The 19,856-nt window shown below is 36.7% G+C and overlaps 1 protein-coding gene across 11 annotated transcripts in view; it reads right to left on the bottom strand.

Moving 5' to 3' along the window:
• Lrrc7 (leucine rich repeat containing 7) overlaps positions 1 to 19,856 on the bottom strand; it is a 505,524-nt gene that overhangs the window by 274,463 nt on the left and 211,205 nt on the right. For all 11 annotated transcript variants that reach the window (XM_029475023.2, XM_029475017.2, XM_029475018.2 and 8 more), the window contains one exon: positions 12,717 to 12,919. In XM_029475023.2, coding sequence (XP_029330883.1) covers positions 12,717 to 12,919 — 203 coding nt within the window. The remainder of the gene's footprint in view (positions 1 to 12,716; positions 12,920 to 19,856) is intronic.

Genomic DNA, 19,856 nt, shown 5'->3' with positions numbered 1-19,856 from the left:
ATCTCATGATGATGGTAGAGGACATCAAGAAGGACTTTAATAACTCACTTAAAGAAATACAGGAGAACACTGCTAAAGAGTTACAAGTCCTTAAAGTAAAACACAAAAACACAACCAAACAGGTAGAAGTCCTTACAGAAAAACAGGAAAACACATCCAAACAGGTGATGGAAATTAACAAAACCATACTAGACCTAAAAAGGGAAGTAGACACAATAAAGAAAACCCAAAGTGAGGCAACACTGGAGATAGAAACCCTAGGAAAGAAATCTGGAACCATAGATGCAAGCATCAGCAACAGAATACAAGAGATGGAAGAGAGAATCTCAGGTGCAGAAGATTCCATAGAGAACATCGGCACCACAATCAAAGAAAATGCAAAATGCAAAAAGATCCTAAATCAAAACATCCAGGAAATCCAGGACAAAATGAGAAGACCAAACCTATGGATAATAGGAGTAGATGAGAATGAAGAGTTTCAACTTAAAGGGCCAGCAAATATCTTCAAAAAATTATAGAAGAAAACTTCCCAAACCTAAAGAAAAAGATGCCCATGAACATACAAGAAGCCTACAGAACTCCAAATAGACTGGACCAGAAAAGAAACTTCTCCTGACACAATAATCAGAACAACAAATGCACTAAATAAAGACAGAATATTAAAAGCACTAAGGGAAAAAAGTCAAGTAACATATAAAGGCAGGCCTATCAAAATTACACCAGACTTTTCACCAGAGACTATGAAAGCCAGAAGAGCCTGGACAGATGTTATACAGAAACTAAGAGAACACAAATGCCAGCCCAGGTTACTATACCCAGCCAAACTTTCAATTACCATAGATGGAGAAACCAAAGTATTCCATGACAAAACCAAATTCACACATTATCTTTCCATGAATCCAGCCCTTCAAAGGATAATATCAGAAAAAAACCAATACAAGAATGGAAACCACGCCCTAGAAAAAGCAAGAAAGTAATCCTTCAACAAACCTAAAAGAAGACAGCCACAAGAACAGAATGCCAACTCTAACAACAAAAATAATAGGAAGCAATAATTAGTTTTCCTTAATATCTCTTAATATCAATGGACTCAATTCCCCAATAAAAAGACATAGACTAACAGACTGGCTACACAAACAGGACCCACATTATGCTGCTTACAGGAAACCCATCTCAGGGGAAAAGACAGACACTACCTCAGAGTGAAAGGCTGGAAAACAATTTTCCAAGCAAATGGTCTGAAGAAACAAGCTGGAGTAGCCATTCTAATATCAAAAGAAATCGACTTCCAATCCAAATTATCAAAACAAAAACAAAATAACAGGGAGGGCACTTCATACTCATCAAAGGTAAAATCTTCCAAGAGGAACCCTCAATTCTGAATATCTATGCTCCAAATGCAAGGGCAGCCACATTCATTAAAGACTTTTTAGAGTTTAATGAAAATGAAGCCACAACATACCCAAACCTATGAAAGCATTTCTAAGAGGGAAACTCATAGCTCTGAGTGCCTCCAAAAAAAACTAGAGAGAGCACACACTAGCAGCTTGACAACACACCTAAAAACTCTAGAACAAAAGGAAGCAAATTCACCCAAGAGGAGTAGACAGCAGGAAATAATCAAATGCAGGGGCGAAATCAACCAATCAGAAACAAGAAGAACTATTCAAAGAATCAACCAAAGGACGAGCTGGTTCTTTGGGAAAATCAACAAGATAGATAAACCCTTAGCCAGACTCACTAGAGGGCACAGGGAAAGCATTCTAATTAAAAAAATCAGTAATGAAAAGGGAGACATAACAACAGATCCTAAAGAAATCCAAAACACCATCAGATCCTTCTACAAAAGGCTATACTCAACAAAACTGGAGAACCTGGATGAAATGGACGAATTTCTAGACAGACACAAGGTACCAAAGTTAAATCAGGGTCAGTTAAATGATCTAAACAGTCCTATATTCCCTAAAGAAATAGAAGCAGTCATTAATAGTCTCCCAACCAAAAAAAAAAAAAAAAAGCCCAGGATCAGATGGGTTTAGTGCAGAATTCTATCAGACCTTCAAAGAAGATCTGATTTTAGTTCTTCACAAACTATTCCACAAAATAGAAGCAAAAGGTCCTCTAACCAATTCATTCTATGAAGCCACAATTACTCTGATACCTAAACCACAGAAAGACCCAACAAAGATAGAGAACTTAAGACCATCCATCCTGACCATTCCAGGGATTCAGGGATGGTTTAATATACGGAAATCCATCAACATAATCCACTATATAAACAAACTCAAATACAAAAACCACATGACCATCTTGTTAGATGCAGAGAAAGCATTTGACAAAATCCAACACCCATTCATGATAAAAGTCTTGGAAACATCAGGAATTCAAGGCCCATACCTAAACATGATAAAAGCAATCTACAGCAAACCAGTAGCCAACATCAAAGTAAATGATGAGAAGCTGGAAGCAATCCCACTAAAATCAGGGACTAGACAAGGCTGCCCACTTTCTCCATACCTAATCAACATAGTATTTGAAGTCCTAGCCAGAGCAATTCAACAACAAAAGGACATCAAGTGGTTACAAATTGGAAAGGAAGAAGTCAAAATATCACTTTTTGCAGATGATATGATAGTATATATAAGTGACCCTAAAAATTCCACCAGACAACTCCTAAACCTGATAAACAGAAGATCTCAGAAGATGGAAAGATCTCCCATGCTCATGATTGGCAGGATCAATATAGTAAAAATGGCTGTCTTGCCAAAAGCAATCTACAGATTCAATGCAATCCCCATCAAAATTTCAACTCAATTCTTCAACGAATTAGAAAGAGCAATATGCAAATTCATCTGGAATAACAAAAACCCTAGGATAACAAAAACTCTTCTCAATGATAAAAGAACCTCTAGTGGAATCACCACGCCTGACATAAAGCTGTACTACAGAGCAATTGTGATAAAAGCTGCATGGTACTGTTATAGCGATAGACAAGTAGACCAATGGAATAGAATTGAAGACCCAGAAATGAACCCACACACCTATGGTCAATTGATCTTTGACAAGGGAGCCAAAACCATCCAGTGGAAAAAAGACAGCATTTTCAACAAATGGTGCTGGCCCAACTGGTTGTTAACATGTAGAAGAATGCGAATCGATCCATTCCTATCTCCTTGTACTAAGGTCAAATCTAAGTGGATCAAGGAACTCCACATAAAATCAGAGATAGTGAAACTTATAGAGGAGAAAGTGGGGAGAAGCCTCGAAGATATTGGCACAGGGGAAAAATTCCTGAATAGAACAGCAATGGCTTGCGATGTAAGATCGAGAATTGACAAATGGGACCTCATGAAACTGCAAACCTTTGTAAGGCAAAAGACACCATCAATAAGACAAAAAGGCTACCAACAGATTGGGAAAGGATCCTTACGTATCCTAAATCAGATAGGGGACATATATCCAATATATATATATATATATAAAGAACCCAAGAAGGTGGACTCCAGAAAATCAAATAACCCCATTAAAAAAAAAGGGGCTCAGAACTAAACAAAGAATTCTCACCTGAGGAATACCAAGTGGCGAAGAAGCACCTGAAAAAATATTCAGCATCCTTAATCATCAGGGAAATGCAAATCAAAGCAACCCTGAGATTCTACCTCACACCAGTCAGAATATCTAAAGTCAAAAATTCAGGTGACAGCAGATGCTGGTGTGGATGTGGAGAAAGAGGAACACTCCTTCATTGTTGGTGGGATTGCGAGTTTGTACAACCACTCTGGAAATCAGTCAGGTGGTTCCTCAGAAAATTGCACATAGTATTACTGGAGGATCCCGCAATACCTTTCCTGGGCATATATCCAGAAGTTGTTCCAACTGGTAAGAAGGACACATGCTCCATTATGTTCATAGCAGCCTTATTTATAGTAGCCAGGAGCTGGAAAGAACCCAGAAGCCCCTCAACAGAGGAATGGATACAGAAAATGTGGTACATTTTCACAATGGAGTACTACTCAGCTATTAAAAAGAATGAATTTATGAAAATCCTAGGCAAATGTATGGACCTGGAGGGCATCATCCTGAGCGAGGTAACCCAATCACAAAAGAACTCACATGATATGTACTCACTGATAAGTGGATATTAGTCCAGAAACTTAGAATACCCAAGGTACAAGATACAATTTGCAAAACACATGAAACTCAAGAAGAACGAAGACCAAAGTGTAGACACTTTACCCCTTCTTAGAATTGGGAACAAAACACCCATGGAAGGAGTTACAGAGACAAAGTTTGGAGCTGAGACGAAAGGATGGACCATCTAGAGACTGCCATACCGGGAGATCCATCTCATAATCAGCATCCAAACGCTGACACTATTGCCTACACTAGAAAGATTTGCTGAAAGGACCCAGATATAGCTCTCTCTTGTGAGACTATGCTGGGGCCTAGCAAACACAGAAGTGGATGCTCACAGTCAGCTATTGGATGGATCACAGGACCCCCAATGGGGGAGCTAGAGAAAATACCCAAGGAGCTTAAGGGGTCTGCAACCCTATAGGTGGAACAATATGAACTAGCAATTACCCTCCAGAGCTCGTGTCTCTAGCTGCATGTGTATAAGAAGATGGCCTAGTTGGCCATCATTGGAAAGAGAGGCCCATTGGTCTTGCAACTTTATATGTCTCAATACAGGGGAACACCAGGGCCAAGAAGTGGGTGGGTAGTTTAGTGGGGGTGGGTGGGTATGGGGGACTTTTGGTATAGCATTGGAAATGTAAATGAAGAAAATACCTAATTAAAAAAAATTCAAAAAAAAAAAAAAGACCTGAGAAGACAAACCAATAGTATAAAAAGAGTCAAAGTCCCAGAAATAACCCCCCGCCCCCCCCCCACACACATAAAATAGTGCTTCAAGTTTTAGCTAGAGCAATAAGACAAACAAAAGAGCTACAATTAGGAAAGGAAGAAAGACAAAGGATCCTTATTGTCATATGATATTATTTTATAAATAAAAATGTTAAATAATGCACCAGGAAACTTCTATAGCTGATAAACATTTTAAATAAAGTATCAGGGTGCAATATCAACACATAAAAATTAGTAGCCTTCTTATATACAAATGGCAGACCGAGAAAAAAAATCTGAGAAATGGTGATGTCCACAATACTCTCAAAAATAAAATATCTTTGAATAACTCTAACCATGCAAATAAAAGACATTGAAGAAAATAATCGAAGAAGACATCAGAAGATGGAAAGAAAACCTCTTGTGCTTGTAGTGTGGAAGAAGCAATATGGTAACCAAGTCCATAGTACCCAAAAAATTGTATAGATTCCATGCAATTCCCAAAAATTTCAACATAATCATCACAGAAATTGAAAAACTAATCTTAAACTTCATATAGAAACATAATAAACCTAGGATGGCTAAAACAATCCTGAACAATAAAAGAACTCCTGGTGGTATCACCATCCCAGATTTCAAATTGTATTACAGAGCTATAGTAATAAAAGAAACATGGTATAGGCATAAAAATAGACATATTTATTAATGGAATAGATATGAAGAAGCAGACATAATCCATACACATATGGACACATGATTTTTGACAAAGATGCCAACAAATGGTGCTGGTCAAATTGTATGTCTGCCTATAGCAGAACAGAAATGCATCCATCCTCATCAGCCTGCAGAAAACTAATCCTAAGCACCTCCGGTATACCAGATAGTCTGAATCCTAAGCAAGAGGAAGTAGGGGATAGCCTTGATCTCATGGGTACAGGAAAGACATTCTGCACAGGACACAGATAGAACAGATACTAAGATCAGCAATTAATAAATGGGGGCTCATTTCAAAATTGAATATTATTTTTTAGATTTTATGGTTTAAATCTTATAATATTTGATTATGTCTTTCAGTTCATACATGTTGAGTCAAATATTAAACTATAGAGAGATTTCTAGGCTATATTGCAGCTTAGGGGTAGAGTACAATTCCCAGAGATTGAAAACACAAGTGCTACACCTTAAATTTGTATTAAAAACTATACTATGTGCTAAGTATATGTGCTCAGCACACAGAGGTTCATTTCCACATACGTACTTAATGTAGGAACAATACAAAGAATGGCTAGCAGACATAGATGACTTTCAGTTCCTGTCATGTGACTTCAACTGAAAACCTGAAGTTCATGCTCCCATTTTCTCAGTGTATTGTAGGATTGCCTCCTTCCACCATTTTAGTTCATTCAATTTTGGAATTTTCTTTCACACACCAAAACCTTTATCATTTATGCTAGGTTTCAGTATGCATCATGTCCCTCAAGTCCCACAAACTGTCACTGTCTGGATCTATGTTTTCTCCTTCTTTGCTTGTTACAAAGATTGGAGACATCTGCTATTCTGAAAGTCAGTCTTTAACATATTCAGCAAATCTAGGTTCTTCTACTATGGCTCCCAATTAAGATAGCAGTTTCCGGCCTCCAGTTTATTTCTCCATCTTTACTTTTATGTATACAAATGAGCTTCCTTGCCACTGACTGTAGCAAGGAGTTCCCATCTTTTCATTCAAAAACCGTATTTGTTTTTATTTAATTTGTATGTATGCTTTGTCTGATGTACCTATGTGTACTAGGTGAGTATCTGGTGCCCTTTGAGGCCAGAAGGAGGTGTTAGATGTCTCATAACTGTCTGTAGTTAAAAAAGGTTGTGGGCTGTGATGTGGGTTCTGAGAATCAAACCTGAAACCTCTGCAGAGGCAACAAGTGCTCTGAACCGGTGAGTTTCTCCATCCCCAAATGTCACCAATCTTAACAAGAAATAGCAGTGCCCTGCTCTCACGGGCTTCTCTGGCTTGCTTTATTTCTTCCTAGTGACATCTCACAGGACAGTCAGTATTGTTGGTTCTTCAGTTCAACCTTGTGACGATAACTATTATTCCCATGTACTAAATACAATGCTCTTTCCTGTTCTTACTGCCATAGTCTCTGTTTATATTGCCTCTTATTTTTAAACACTTTCCATTTTTTTTCTGCTTCCATGACAACACATTTTTTTCTTCCCACATCCTCAGTGATACTTCATACTTATTTTCTAGCTCTCCAAATGGCTATTATTTTTAGATCTTTCTCAGGCCCTGATATTCCAGTTCCCCTGGCTAAGTTGTTTCCTTCACCTATGAAACCAAGTCTGAAGGGTTTTATTTTATTTTATTATTAGTTTTTAAAATTACATTGGTAGAGTTGAAGCCTGTGGCTTTCCCCTAAATTATACCAAACTTAATCTATTTGCTTTTACTTTGCACTGATACCCACCACACCAAAATTGGCATTTGAAAAAATAAGTGCTCATGTTCTTGCTTTTTTTTTTTTTTTTAAATCCTTCAGTTGATTTTTGTCCCAGTGCTTGTCAGCCTCTTGCCCTATCTGCTCTACTTTTTCTCTCACTCATCACATACTCTCTTGCAAGTCTTTGGACTCATGGCCTAGCACACTTATTCTCAGATCTCTCCTTGTGACCTTCCCCTGTCAATCAGAACAGAACACAAAATGTCACTTCTTAGGGATGCACAGGCTGCCCTTTCAACCTGAACTGGCCTTTCAGAAAGTCTGTGCTTTATTTTCATCAGGACACTTGCTGTTACCTAACATGTCCCCTTTGAATTCTTTACCTTTTACAGTAAAATAAATTTTGTGAGGCTAGGAACTTGGTTTGTCCAATAATGAACCCTGGTAGCTGAAATAGCACCTACAAAAAACATGCAGAATAAACAAGTATGCCAATTTGTACACTTAATCTAAAATCTAGGAGCTTATGTATGATTCATCCCGAATGGGAGCAGAGATTAGAGAATGGAACTTTAAAATATTTCTACCAGATTTACTATTCATGTACAATTGAGAAACACGAAAGAACCAGGTCCTCACATGAAAGATGAAAAAATATCTAGGAAATGCATGAAATAGACAGAGGACCATTGCTTACTGATTCTTATGTTTAAGAGTAACAGCCATATTAAATTTTATGTGTGAAACATTTTAAATAACAGTAGAGGTCTGAGTAAGAAAAGAAATCTGATATCTTCTCTACAAGAGCAATTTATGTTAATTTGTCTTTCATTTTCCTCTGCTATACACTTGCAGACTTCACCTAAGTTCTCAGTTACTTTAAAAATAAATTTGTTCACATGAATGCCAAAATAATTAGAAGGCATCTAAGTACAATACTCTAAGAAAGAGATTAAACAGTCAATTCTTGTTACATCTTTATTACTTAGACACATACACGGGTCAGTTTTACTCTTAATATGGTTTTATATATTCAGAAAACACTATATACTGAAAGTCAGAACATCAGGCCCCAGATATTGAGAGGAGGTAAGGAAGTTAAAGATATATTCTTTTTTCCTCATCTTTATTTAAAAGCAGAGGTCTTCCTAGATCTATGTGAAAGGTAGTATTCATATAAAATGTCAAATTATGAACAACTCCATATTTATAGGAGACACTCAAAAGAATTATAGTCAGCACGAGGCAGTGCCACTGGTCAAGTAGCATTTTTCATGTTCCATATTTCAAATTTAGGTAATCTTTAATCTTGATCAAAGTTGATAGTTATCAATTATAATGATTGTTTAACCTGTGAGTATAGAGATATAAGTAGTTTCTGCTACTCAAAAAGATTCATTTTTAGTAGTAGAAGGAAACAATCAGTGATCATTTGTTTTCATTAACTGTAATCACATCTGCACTTTAGCATTTCTCAACTTGTCACCTTCCATTTGGGTTTCCTTTGGATCACAGACATCTCCCAATAAAGAGAATATCTTGGTTTTTAAATAATTGTATTTAAAGATATAGCAAATATGGCTTTAGATAGATATAGTAACTATTGAAAATGAAAAGAAAATCTATGTAATTGAAGATGTGTGCTATGTGGGATATTGGAGAACACATTGCACATGATAAGTATGTTTGTATATGGATATGCATGAGTACAAATAGGAGTGTGTTTGAGTGTGCATGGTGTATACAAGTGATTATGTGTCTATCTGTGTGCATGTCTGTGGTGTATGTGTGAGCTTGCCTATATGGAAATTACCTCCTAAATCCATCATAACCATGGCATTCTTTATAAGAAATCCTCACTAGGTATTATTTGAAGAGCGAGGAGTTTGAACTTTGAGCAAATGTCACAGTTACGTGGGGGTCTTTGGGGCACTTGACCCAGGTTGTTATTGTGCTGCAGACCCTGGAGAGTCACCTTGAAGTCTGTTTTCTGTACTTTCCACATAAAGTTTTTCAGGCTATTCTTAGTTTAACGAGCCAGCAAATATTCATCTTTATCTAATATGGCCATCACAAACCTAACAGGCACAACTGTAAATCTGTATTAAATAGTAAATGTATAGCCACGAGTAGGCACATTTTTGTTTATTATAACCTTTTATTTTATTATTTTGAAGAAACAAATAAACATCATTAAATAAGTCTCTTTTCATACTGGAATGAGAGTCCCACCACCACATATGTGCACATTTAAATGTTGCTGCATGTGTGTGCGCACATGTGTGTGAAGGTCAGAGGTCAGTGTTAGATGTCTTTCTTTATCATTCTTATTTTGGGGACAGGATTTCTCATTAAACCTGGATCTTAGTGATTCAGCCTGACTGGCTGACCAGTGAATCTCTGGAATCTCTCCATCTCAACTCCACCAGTTCTAGGGTTACTGATTCATGCTATTGTGCCCAGAATTTTACACCGGTGCTCTGGATTCAAACTCAGGCCCTTTTGTTTATGTGGCAAACACTTTACCAACTGAGCTTTACCAACTGAGCTTCCTAGACCCTAAAGTAAGCCATTTCTTTCTTTTATGTAGCAAAGTGGAAGTATATAAAGAAACAGCTCTGATATAGATTTAAGCATGGGTATTATGAGAGATGGAGAGAAGATATGCTTAAGATAATGTTTTATGTATCCAAGATAAAGGCATGGGCTTCTCAAGAATGTATCCAGCTGCTTCTCAAGAGTCACAGAACACTTTGATTTTTTTTTTAAAAAGTCAGTTAATATAATCTGCATTATTTGGTCTTTATGATAATTGCACAAGAAGAAGCCAAAGCCTGTTCACCTCTGCCACAGGTGAAGAAGCTGTGACTTCAGGGGTTCAGTCTGTCTGAGTCATGTAACTACTAAATGACAGGGATTTTGCTAAGCTAGGTATTTTCTGACCCAAATCCTTCATATTTAGAAGACTGCAGTGGTGCTGAACGACCACAGTCATTGCCATCCAGGGTGGAGCACTGCCATGTAGCATGGAGCACTGCCATCTACAAACTATTTCACTCCTAGATATATCTAGAGAACGATATATCCTACTACAGAGATGTATGCACATCTATGTTTTTTGCTGCTTTATTCATGATTAACAAAGGAATGGAACAACCTGGATGTTTATCTTCAAATAAATGCATAATGGGAATATGATAATATATAAAACAGAAGGTGAATCAGCTATAGATAAGAATAAAATGACAGAAATCTCAGAAAACAGGTAGATCTAAAGTTATAACAATAAGTGAGGTGACAATCCAAACCAAGAGAGTAAAATGCCAACCAGTATTCTCCCTCAAACGCAGGCAAAAGACATACTAGTCACTAAAGAAAGTACAAAGATAATTGTTTCAGCGTGGCTGTTCTAGGTGTATAAAAGTTCACTGAGACCTATAGAATTGAGATTGGAGAAATGTCTGAATGACTTTTCCTGTTGCTGTTGGATGAACAGCACTTAGAACTATCACAGAATGCCACCACATCTAACTTTAGTTTGACTCAGCATAAGTTACATGGGAACTTACTACAGATCTGGTGGGGTAAATATTTGCTTTTGAATTTTTTTACTTATAGGTCTTCCACTTACATTATCATTAGGCTCCTGTACCTTTATTCTGCCCCACTACTCTCTGTATTAGAGGTGCTATTTTCCTAATGGAGGCCTTCCCAACCAAACAGCAGAGATAGGATCAAATCTGCATCCAAAATATATAAACTCTCTGCATTTAAAATATTTATGAGATAAGATTGCAATGTTTACTATTTTATTTATAAATATTATTTATATTTATGTAAATATAAAACTTATACTTATAAATATAAGTATATATGTATATATAAGTATATTTATACATTATACCATATAAATATAGACATATAAATATGTTATAGTATAACATTTATAAATACTTTTATATTATTTCAAATTCAGTTCTGTTATACTTTAGATATGGTCAACTTGATTTAATTCACTAAGTTCCCATTTTATTATTTGGTTACATTTTACTCAAAATTTTGGTCACATATTGTCTTTTCTAAAATCACTTTTATTGTCTTTTGCAGAGTTTTTAAATGCCAAGAACTAGGTTGTATTTTTCAGTTTACTATTTTATTTATGCATGTCTTTATACATGATTTTAATATAATGTATGCCAATTACAATTTATTATTTTGTCTATATCTTTACTTCTTAATTCAAAATAAAAGCAAAGTAGTATTGAATTCAGTATTAAATTACAAACAGAATTGGCTTCTGTCCATGTGGAAAAACCAAGGCTTTTACACTTTTACCTTTGACGTTTCTAGCCTTGACTCAGATCTTCTCTTCAAAGATTAAGGATGACCTATTTATGTTTTGCATTGTTAAAAATGAAGTAGGTCATTTTTGAAGTAAGCATTAAATATTCCCTAACTTTGAAACATTTTATAAATACCACAATTCATAATCGCATGTGAAAACAACCATTCATATTTTACTTTGATTAGCACATTGAAATATTTAATAAACTTGTTTTGCATATTGAATGCATTTTATTTATTTATTTACATCCCAAATGCTGCCCTCACAAATGCATAAGTTCCTCACAAGTGAATGTCAAGCTGACTGTTCGAGCTAGTGATTTACTTAGGTCACTAACTGTTAGGATCCTCTAACCCTGAACTTCTTTGAGGTGTGGCTTTAGTCACTTCGTAGTCATTTAACAGAGAATGAAGTCATAGGAGTCCTGAATTTGCTTATAATAGCAGTGTGCATATGTAAAAAGTTCATACTTAAAACTTTTATTGAAATATTTTTACATTAAAAACTCACAAATTCAATGTTTTCTTTCTTTTTCTGCCCATGCTAGGTAAGCACTACACCAACTTACTATTCTGTGCATATAGTCTCTTTATCATGTTTGTCAATATAATGTAATGCTAGCTAAATATGTTAGACTTAAGATGAATAAAGGTTTAAAATAATTTTAACATATCATGAATTTATGTTTTAAAATTATATCACATTTCATATTATACCTCTCTTTTCTAAGCAAGAACACACACACACACTGTGTTATTGTGTTTGTGAGTGGGGAGCCCCAGGGTTTCAGTTTACAGACTTGAAGAACTCTGCAGCCCAGCTTGTTAGTTACCAAGATGAAAGGCCTTGCTGTATTTCCTGGATGGAAGGCCATAGTCATGCATCAAATACCATGATACAGGGATGTACTGTGTCATGTACTACTGTGATGGAAGTCTGTTTTGTGAGAGGCAGTGATGTGTTAATTACTAGATGGATGGTCATAATGACTCAGTTACTAGGATTGAAGAAAGCTTATCTCCATTCTGAATCTTCGAATTAGGAACTTGAGATTGACAGTGTGTCTTTGATTTTTCAGAACTCACCTTAGGCAGCTCCTCAATCTGATTGGCATCCAGATAGAGCTCTTCTAGTGTGCGTTCGAAGTTGAAGACCTCCTTGGGCACCTGTTGCAGGCTGCAGTGGGAGTAATCCAACACTGAGATGATTTCTTCCTCTCCACGGAAGCAGCGGCATGGCACCAGGCGGCCAATGAGCTTCCGTTTGGTGGTCATCTCCAAGCACTGCACTGGGAGAGAACACACACAGGTGTTTAGCATTGATACTCAAGGGAGGTTGCATTTTCAGCAGAAAAGGTTAGCTATAATTCTACAGTGTGTTTCGTTTACACAGGACAAGCAACCATCACACCCATAACTGCCCCAAGATGTGAAATCAGGCACAGGGCAACTTCCACAGAACTTTTTGAAAGAGTATCCCATGTATTCAAAAATAGTGAAATTTCAAACCCAGAGTTTATGATGTCTTTTTGACCCATAGACAGATTCCATGAATAACTTTATTGTGGACCATGACTATTCTACATTCTCAAAACACTATCTTCATGGAATCTATGTTCTTGGAGCCATAGAATCCTGATTCACATAGAGGAAAAGGATTTAGAATCAGGTTAGACATTCCTAGGAAAACCCTGACACATCTCTTTTGTATACCTCTAAGTTAAAATGAGCAAAGGCCTTGCATACGTACACAACGATAACATCAACACTAAACTTATTTTATAGGTTTTCATGTCATTTTCTCCCACGATGAGTTTTTTAGGGCCATGGCAGTACTTTATTCTTCCTGATATCTGTCTAGGTGCCCAGAAAATGATAAGTGTTTATTGACTATAGAGTGACATGTGTGCCACTAACACAGGAATGTATGGATGAGTAGATGAATGCATGGAGCTCTGTCCCTGATTGCTATCAGTTACTGATAACTGGTCTGAGAAACCTCTCATTTTTAACTGAAGGTCACTCTCTGGGTGAATGTAATCTGGGAACAAGGGAGACATTGTTTCTTCACTGTGAGTTCTTTCCCTACATACTTATCTTGAATTCTTTAAGGAGACCTTGACTTATATAGTTTTTAGTATATAGTATTATATATATTATTATACTTTTACACATATTATATAATATATGAAATATTTTATATCTTAAATACACATCACTCTAGTTTGATGACTACAGAATTAGTATTAAATGAATATTAACTCAAACTTTGCATTTCATTTGGTGTGTGTGTGTGTGTGTGTGTGTGTGTAGACCAGAGGTAAACCTCAGGTGTGATTTTTTAGGAGCAAGTCACGTTTTCTGATTTTTTTGTTTTTGTTTTGTTTTGTTTTCCTGAGATGGGTCTGGTCTATCTTTAGCCTCATAAATCCTTGCTGAATTGTCTAGGCTGGCTTGCCAGCAAACTACAGGGATCCTCCTATCTCTGTCTCCCCAACTCAGGGACTCATGAATTGATGTTTGTGTGACAAGCTCTTTACCAACGGATCCTGATCTATTTCTTCAGACTGTTAATCATTTTCTTGTAGAATAGTAATTTATTGCTGAGGGGATGATGAGATGGCTCAGCAGTTATAAGTGCTTGCTCCTCTTGCAAAGGACCAGTGTTTTATTTCAAGCACCAATTTTAGGTAGCTCTGCAGGCATCTAGGCCCCCACCTCCCTACACACTCACATGCACACGTAGATGCACACACATCTGTAAAAATGTATTATTTAAGTAAAAATTAATGACATTTATTAAAAAATGTATAGCATTTTATTCTTAAAGTTGCATAGTTTGACTCAGATTTGGAAGCAACCAGGCACAATTTACTTAAAAGCTGCTGAGTTTTCATCCAAGGCTGTCCTTATGCCTCTTTTAACTTCTGAAATTCCTGCAAGGATATTCTGGGGACAAGTTGGTGAATAAGCACTTATATACTTTTTTTTTCCACAATGGAGCCTGAAGAACACTGAAAACCTTAATAAGATGATTTTTCTTCCCATCTGGATTCCATCATTCCAACTCTGACACTTCCCATTTCTAGGGAATGAATCACAAGGCTTGGTAACTATTGTTTTACCAAATTTTTCTGAAATTGTGGTATTGTGGGGCAGCTTTCTGTCTCTACCTGGAATCTGGCACATACTAAAAATCCAATAATATCCTCAAAAATGAGTGCTATATACTTGCTACTCAGTAAACATGTATGGAGTACTTTGCAGTTATAAAGATAAACGGTGACAGACTATGGCTAGCATTGTTTTGGTTTTACAAAGATTTGTTTACTTATGTGTATACCTGTAAGAGTTCATGCATACATGTATGTGTGTGAAGGTGTATATACATGTGTATATACACAAAAGCTGGAAGAGAGCATCTGGTGCCTTCCTCGATTGCTCTTTGGACCTTTGAGGTGGAGCTTCTCCTGGGATTTGTGACTAGAAGACAGCAAGCCCCAACAATCTTCTTGTCTCTGCCCTACTCATGGGTGGGGTAACAAATAGGCATGAGACAGCTTCTGTTTAAATAAGCTTTGGGATAAGAATTCCAGCCTTGATGACTGGGTGACAAGGCCTCCTAATCACTGAGACATCTATCCAGACTTTGAACTGGTGCGTTGGTGTATCCCTTGCCTGTGTTTTTCTGTGTACCTTTTACTGATTCAGATTTCTGCCTCTCTTCTCTGGATGTGACCACCCAGGTTTAATCCCCACTGAGCCTCAGTACTCTGAGAACACTGTCTTCCTGCTTCATCTGGTTCTTTTGCTTCTGTAGCCCAATGCAGAAGTTTTTTTCACCCTCACTCTGTAGATGGCACATGTAGAAGCTTCCTTTACCACCACTCTGTGAGGTCTACACTTCCTTCCTATGTTATTTGCTTGGATTTTATGAACTCCATGCCTTCTTCCGAGATTTTATTCCCTTAGTTTGGTATAAGATGGCTTCCATTTATTAGCTGAGGAAGGATGAATAGTAGGCACTTTTTTTTTTTTGAGTGTTTGCAATCTGAACTGGCTTATTTTACCTATCTAGGAGTAAAAGTTCATCTGGATATACATTTATACATAAATATAGGTCAGAAATACTTTTTCTTTATAAATTTAGAAGCACATTTGTGGTAACTTGTAAGAAAGCCCAGTTCTATTCCTATTTAAAGTCCTATTTCACACTCAACTTCTCCGGCAGAAAGTTTAAAATTTTATCTCCAGTTTTAAACATTCGTGACACTGTGCTTCGCATGTGCTTGATTTTGATGAGTTTTCCAATCTTGGAATTCTGCTGAAGGTTTTTATTTAATGGATGTTTTCTTCTCGTTCATCAGTAAGTTTTCTTTTCTGCAATTCCTCACTAACTGGGTGAGAAAACTTAGACACAGCCTATCAGTAAATTGATTATTCTCTAGTAATTTCTGTGCCATTGTTCCTTGACTCTATTTTTCAGGAAGCTTCTTCAAGTTTATCATCTAACTCTAGGTAGTGATTTGTCTTAGTTCCCACAGAGTACTTTATACTTTATGAGAGTCTTATGCCGTATCCTAAATGAAGTTTGTGTGTCAGAGGGCCATGCCATCTTTGTTTCACTCAGAGGATGTTAACTATGGATTCATCTATTCCCCCCTGTTCCTTGTGTAACCCCTGAGATCCACTTGGTTTGTTTCCTTTGGTCTTCATCATGCAGAATAGAGGGTTTCCTTAAATACCTGGTAATCTGTGGCAGTCCTCCAATACTGAATGACTCTCTAAAAGGATAATTGAAGCTTTGTGTGCATGACAAGTCTTATTTCAGAATGAACTGTCAGAAAACCAAAGAAAATTCTAAAGAATATTCTGGTCATCTACCTGGTCTAGAAAAAGATTCTTTGCAGAAGCTGTTTCCTATATTTTTGCACACCCCCCGTTGTCATCAAATGTATGAATATTTGTATGCATGTGTATGCAAATGTGCACATGAATGTAGAGGGGATTGAGCTAGCCTGGTGGGATCTGCGTCTTTGCCTCCCTATCTTGAGATTACAAGCATTTATTTCTATACCTGCTATTTTCACATAGTTTCTGGGAATTTTACATGGGTTCAGGGCCTCATGTTTTCATAGAAAATACTTAACTGGCCAAACGTTTTTTTAACCTACTCTTCAGTTTCTTGCATCTTAATTTTGTGCCTTCAATATTCATGAATTGGAAAATCAACTCTTGTACCTTAGAGAGTATTTTATAATGTTGTTAGCAATGATTCTGCAATGCATTTCCCCTACTCCAAATATTGATATCTATATTTTACTCTCTCTTCTAAAAACATGTTGAAGTTACCTACTAATATCTCATGTCTACACATTAGGGAGAAAACATGTAGATAAATCAATAATGGCCAATAAAGGAGGTTCTCTCAATGCTTTTTATTCTTCTAATTCTTCCCCAGTTAACCTATGGTAGTTCTGAGCAGAAACATCATGACATTCTTTCTTCTATTGGCTCCTCTGATGTCATACTCTGACTTCACATTCTAACTTCACACTAATAACATCACACTTGCTATCACATTGTGATATAACATTTTGTTCTCATTAATCTTTTTACATAGGTTCTCTACTCTAAGACTATTGAGAAGCTGCCATCTACACCAAATCTGTAGTCTATAGTGTTAGCTTTCTATAGATATTCTGTGCTTCCAGTTGCATAATACCATCCACATGTCCCAACACCCACTTTATTGACACAAGCTAAATAAAAAGTGGATATCTATAAAAATTAAGTGTCTTTAACAGATTTATTTTCTTTGTCATGTCTACTTTATGATCTAAAGATATCACAAGCAATAGTGCTTTCAGAGCTAAACTTATACTCTTGAAAGGGAGCTCATTGTGGTGGAAACCTTGAACTCTAGAGTCAGCTGTCTGGATATATGTGATCCCTGGCACATTATTCTAATAATATTCTTGATTTCATCATTGTAAAAACCACAGTATACATCTAGTGTAGAGAATTTTATCTCCAAGACTGAAGCCAGTAGTGTTCCACCTATACCTCCCAGTTTCAGGATGGTGCTACCACATACCTAGTCTTTCAAGTCAGAGATCTCCTTGCAGCTGTTTCTTACAGTTCACTCATGTAATATTTTGCAGTCAACAAGCCAAAGCAACTAAAAAAACCTTAAGTTCACTGAATCATACATGTCTATCTTGAGAGCTTCTCAATTCAAGTTCACACTACAAACATCTGCATCTGCATCTATCTTCCTGCAATGATACTTTGAAAACCCATATATGGGCTAGTGAGATGGCTCAGTGTGTAAAATTGCTTGCTACAGAAGGCTGATGACCCAAGATTGGTCCATGGAACACACATATAGTTGGACGAAAAACTCCTGAGAGTTGTCCGCTGATGTCCTCTGACCAACACATACATAGTTATATATTACATATAATATATAATTTTATATATTTAAAATTCATTTAATAATATATTTCATAATATACATCTCCAAACTACTCTATAATGAAAGCACAGATATGATTATGCATTCCATCATGGCAGCTACTTTACAGTTCTCAAGAAAACTCTCAAAAGAGTGGTGATTTTAACAGTGGTACCACTAAGTATGAAATGGTGCTCCTCTTCTACATTCACACACAGCCTCAACTCTACTTGGTCCCACTCTTCACATTATCTCCTGTGTTCTCTTTAATTGAAAATACATCCCTTTTTTCATACAACATATCCTGATTAGTTTTCTCTCTTTATTTTTTTTTCCCAGCTCCTCCCTATCTCCTCCCCCTCAGGATCCACTCCATTTCTGTCCTTTAAAAGAAAAGAACAACCAAAACCTGACAAAATAAAATATAATATGCTGAAGCAAAGACTATCATACCAAAGTTGGACATGGCAACACAAAAGGAGGAAAAAAGTCCTAAGAGTAGGCACAAGACTCAGAGACTCACATGCTATCAGTTAAGAGTCTCATAAAAATGCTAAGCTAATAGCTACAGTATTTATTCATAGAGCCTGGTACAGACCCACACAGGCCCTGTGCTTGATGTTTCAGTCTCTATGAACTCATATGCTCCTTGCTTAGTTGATTTAGAGGGCTTTGTTCTTTTGCTGTCCTTCATCCCCTCTGGCTCTTACTATCTTTCTGCTTTCTTCTCTGAAGGATTCCCTGAGCTCTGAGTTGAGACTTAATGGAGACTTCCAATTTAGAGTTTCTTTCCACATAATGTTTGGCTGTGGGTCCCTGCATCTTTTTCCCAATCTGCTGCCAGATGATGGGAAATCTTGATGACAACTGTATATGGAAGGCATTGATCTCTGAGTATAGCAGAATATTACTAGGAATCACTTTATTAATTTTTTTTTAGATCAGTAGTGTTTGCTTTTTCTCTAGTTTTCTTGGTTATCTAGACTCTGGTCTTTGGTTACCCAAGCAGTGCTGGGTATGGGTTCCTTCTCATGGAGTGGGCCCTAGGTCACATCAGACTTTGGTTGGTCACTCCTACTAGTTCTGCGCCAGCATTGCTGGAATATGTATGAAGGAAGATTGGATGATAGGTCAAAGATTTTGTAGCTGTGTTGATGCCTACACTTTTCTTTAGTAGCTTGAAGAATACCTTCCTACACCAAACAGACAGAAATATAGGGGTGAGGGCTCCAAGTAGGTACCAAATCAATATCTCTGTGTTCAATGAGTTGTGTGGGTTTTGTCCTCAGTAGTAGGGCCTTGTTGTCAATTTTCAGAGGGCATAAAATTACATATTCTTATACCAGATCCATGGGTGAGCTAGGTCTTACCCTACACAGGTATATTTTTCTTTGAATTTTAAAAATTTAAATCAAATTGGAAAATAGTTTTCCCCTGTCAGAATAGACTATGATTATTATAGCATGAAAATATGTCATGCAACTATGTGCTGTGGATTACTTTGATCACATTTTAATCACTTAAGACTCAATTTTGTGAATATATCAGAAGCTATGTGAGGTCTGGATCCACATCTGACCTGTTTAACATGGTGTTTCTCAGAATGAGTGTAATATCAGGTTCAAAGTAGATACATAAAAATATTAACTGTGTAAGTAAATAGATATAGGTGCTAAAGATGATTTTATTTTCTAAATTTGTATAGTCTAGACCCAGGTATACAACTCCTGAGCATATACCCAAAAGATGTTCCACCATACTACAAGAAC

This window comes from Mus caroli, unplaced genomic scaffold, assembly GCF_978045245.1.
Source record: "Mus caroli unplaced genomic scaffold, Mus_caroli_1 scaffold_3, whole genome shotgun sequence".
Taxonomy (NCBI): domain Eukaryota; kingdom Metazoa; phylum Chordata; class Mammalia; order Rodentia; family Muridae; genus Mus; species Mus caroli.
Note: the sequence above shows the minus strand (reverse complement) of the source record. Positions and strands in the feature narration are given on the sequence as shown.